The following is a 2,762-nucleotide window of genomic DNA, read 5'->3' as shown; positions in this document are numbered from 1 at the left end:
TCTGAGGGTGCTAGCAGGTCTTCAGGTGCTTCCCCATCTGGCCTTGAGGCCATGCCAGCGCCCTCTGCAGCCTGGCCTCCTGGCCCTGCAGCTGTGCCAGCTGGTGCCTCAGCCTCTTCAGCTCCTCTCTCTGCTTCTCCAGTTGCTGCTCCTCCAGATGCCTGCAGACTGTTCTCTTCTCGCTCACCTCCCTCTTCTTGGCAGCTGTCAGGTGGCACCTGGCCAGCTGATGGCAGCACTGGGGCCTGCACTGGGCTGAGGGCAGCTGCCACCTCTCCAGCAGCTCCTCACAGAATACGTGGCAGCTGAAGCCCTGGCTGACACCATGCTTCGTGAGCTCGCGGGTCACCAGCCACTCCTGGGTGGCTGCACGGGACCTCTCCCCGTGCTCCTCCCCCCAGACACTGGGCTCTGGGGTGTGGGTTTCGGGCCTCTCCTGCCAGGGCTCCAGGGCACTCACCAGGGACTTGATGTAGGCCAGACTGGGGGCAGAGCCGATGGTGCTGTCCTCTGAGAGCTTCGCCTCAAAGACCTGGGGCATCTTGCCCACAGGTGCAAAGGAGGTTTTGGTCCGCCAGGCCACGGCCACCCCCTTGACTGTGCGCACCTGGGTGAAGTATGTGCACCTGACCCATCGCTTCTCTGGAGCAGCCCCGTAGCTGGATGAGTGAGAGGTCTGCTCAGTGGAAGCTGAGGGAAAAGAGCTCTCTGATTGTTGTGGAATCTTCCTGGGCCTTGAGCGCAGGCTTTTTGTTTGGGATATTGTCAACTCTTGGGCATTTTCCTCTTGTGTAGAGACCTCTGAGAATAGAGTTAATTTACGTGATCTCCGGGTCTTGGAAAGACTCATCTGTGAGCCCAAGGATTTGGTTTTAGGGACCCCTGGGGCCTGTCCATCACCACCATCCTCCACCTCTGGGAAATCCCATCAATTCTGTCTTCTTCCTGGGGCTGTTGTGGGAGACAAAATCCCCCGGGCACAATGACACTAATGATAGTAGTACCTTATAACAAAAATGTATACTCTGAAAACACTATAATACATCTTGGGATTTTATGTTTGTAAATAGAGGATGATCAGATATGCCCCCTCCCCCCTTCATTTGCCAGTGAAACTGCTCCTTTGGAACATGCAAATGACCTCATTTTCCTGAACTTTTCTAATATTGTGTGACTTCTCCAAAAGAAGTTTTCTGTGAAAGTGATTTTCTTCATAAATTTATACAGGCAAATGGGAAAAATTCTCACCTCTTTTTAAGGGAAGCTTTTCATAGAAGGAATTATACTTAACATTAGAGAATAATTTTTATATTTAGTTAAGACTCTCACACATATGCCTCTTCCTAGTACCCTTCCTAACCAAGCCACAGTAATAGGTTAGAATTGTTTTTGCTTGAAAACAATTGAACAGAAGCCCCTTACCATGTCCTTATTAGATGAGTGACTTCAGAGTGATGCAGAAAACATATATTTGGCTGAGAGCCTTGATGCCATAAACCTCAGAGGCCAAGACACAACCACCTCACCTGTGTGTGTTTAGGAGGGTTGTATATGTCAACATAAGGCCTATCTATGTATGTTTCTGAATATGAGGAAAGGATTGGAGAGCTCAGGATGAAGAAAGAAAAAGACAGAGGCAGGTAGAGGTGTGAGTGTGGGGTAGGGTTGGAGGATAGTGAAAGCTCTCAGAAGCGAGTTAGCGGCCAGGTAGGGGACCACGGAGGAAGCAGGAGGCAGGACTGGGGCAGTACAGGGCAGCATGGGGGAGCAGCTGAGAAGATGGAGGAAGGGGGTGGAGGCGGAAACCGGCTGGTGAAAGGGTGCAGACCTAGGAATCACAGAAGCTCAGGTTAAGTAAGTTGTTGTCAGTTGCTGTCGAGTCAATTCTGACTCTTGGCTACCCCACGTGTTACAGAGTAGAACTGCTCCATTGGGTTTTCTTGACTGTAATCTTAATAGAAGCAGATTGCCAGGCCTTTTCTTCCCAGTACTTCTGGGTGAGTTCAAACCACTGATCTTTAGGTTTGCCGTCGAGCACAAAACTGTTTGCCCCACCTACGGACCTCCACCACTTAACTTATACTTCAGGTTAAGTAGAGTAGGAATTTAAAATGCTCTCCTGAAGTGAGGCTTTGCTGTGACTGGTTGTTAAGTCTTGGAAGAGGAGAAGGGAAGTCCCTGGATCTAGGGGGATGGGGTCTGTTCTGACCTTCTTCTGCCCGAGCCCAGGCTGGGGACAGCATAGCTCACAATGGTGTGGATGCAGTGCTTCCTCATGCCACTCACTCTCATAAGCTCCTGAGAAATTTGACTTCTTTCGTTATTCCTGACGTGAAATATTAATTCCGTTTCATTTGAAAATATGATAAAAATGAACAACACATCGCCCTAAACACCCTTCACCCTCTGCCCCAGTTGCCCAGTGGCTTCCTCCTTTTACTTCAGCATAAAGCAGAAGGTTCCTAAGCCTGAACAATTGAGTAACTTGTCTGTGCCTATTCCAGAAAGGCCCTTAGAGTTACAGTGGAGTTCTTTGGTTCACTCACTCATTCCTTTATTTATTCACATCACAGTTTTGTTAATTGTCTACTAAATGACAGGAAATATTTTCTCTAGGAAACCACCTCATCCCCTCAAAATCCATATCTTGTCTCCAAATCTTGCCTTTTTTTTAACTACGATGAGATACCATCTCACCCCAACAAGGCTAGCGTTAATCAAAAAAACACAAAATAATAAATATTGGAGAGGTTGCTGAGAGA

At 48.6% G+C, this 2,762-nt stretch overlaps 1 protein-coding gene across 1 annotated transcript; it reads right to left on the bottom strand.

Annotated features, from left to right (window-relative positions):
• Nucleotides 1-10: 10 nt before the first annotated feature.
• On the bottom strand, nt 11-850 carry LOC111822640 (protein FAM170A-like). Its single transcript, XM_023741696.1, has one exon. It carries the CDS (start codon nt 848-850, stop codon nt 11-13), a length of 840 nt encoding a protein of 279 aa, XP_023597464.1.
• Between the last annotated feature and the right edge of the window lie 1,912 nt (nt 851-2,762).

The sequence above is a fragment of the Trichechus manatus genome, unplaced genomic scaffold (genome assembly GCF_000243295.1).
Source record: "Trichechus manatus latirostris isolate Lorelei unplaced genomic scaffold, TriManLat1.0 scaffold00186, whole genome shotgun sequence".
Classification (NCBI taxonomy): Eukaryota; Metazoa; Chordata; class Mammalia; order Sirenia; family Trichechidae; genus Trichechus; species Trichechus manatus.
This window is presented reverse-complemented; position numbering and strand designations above follow the sequence as displayed.

What these genes read in the sequence shown, in the direction of transcription:
- LOC111822640 (XM_023741696.1), bottom strand. Translation starts at nt 850, where the DNA reads ATGAGTCTTTCCAAGACCCGGAGATCACGTAAATTAACTCTATTCTCA.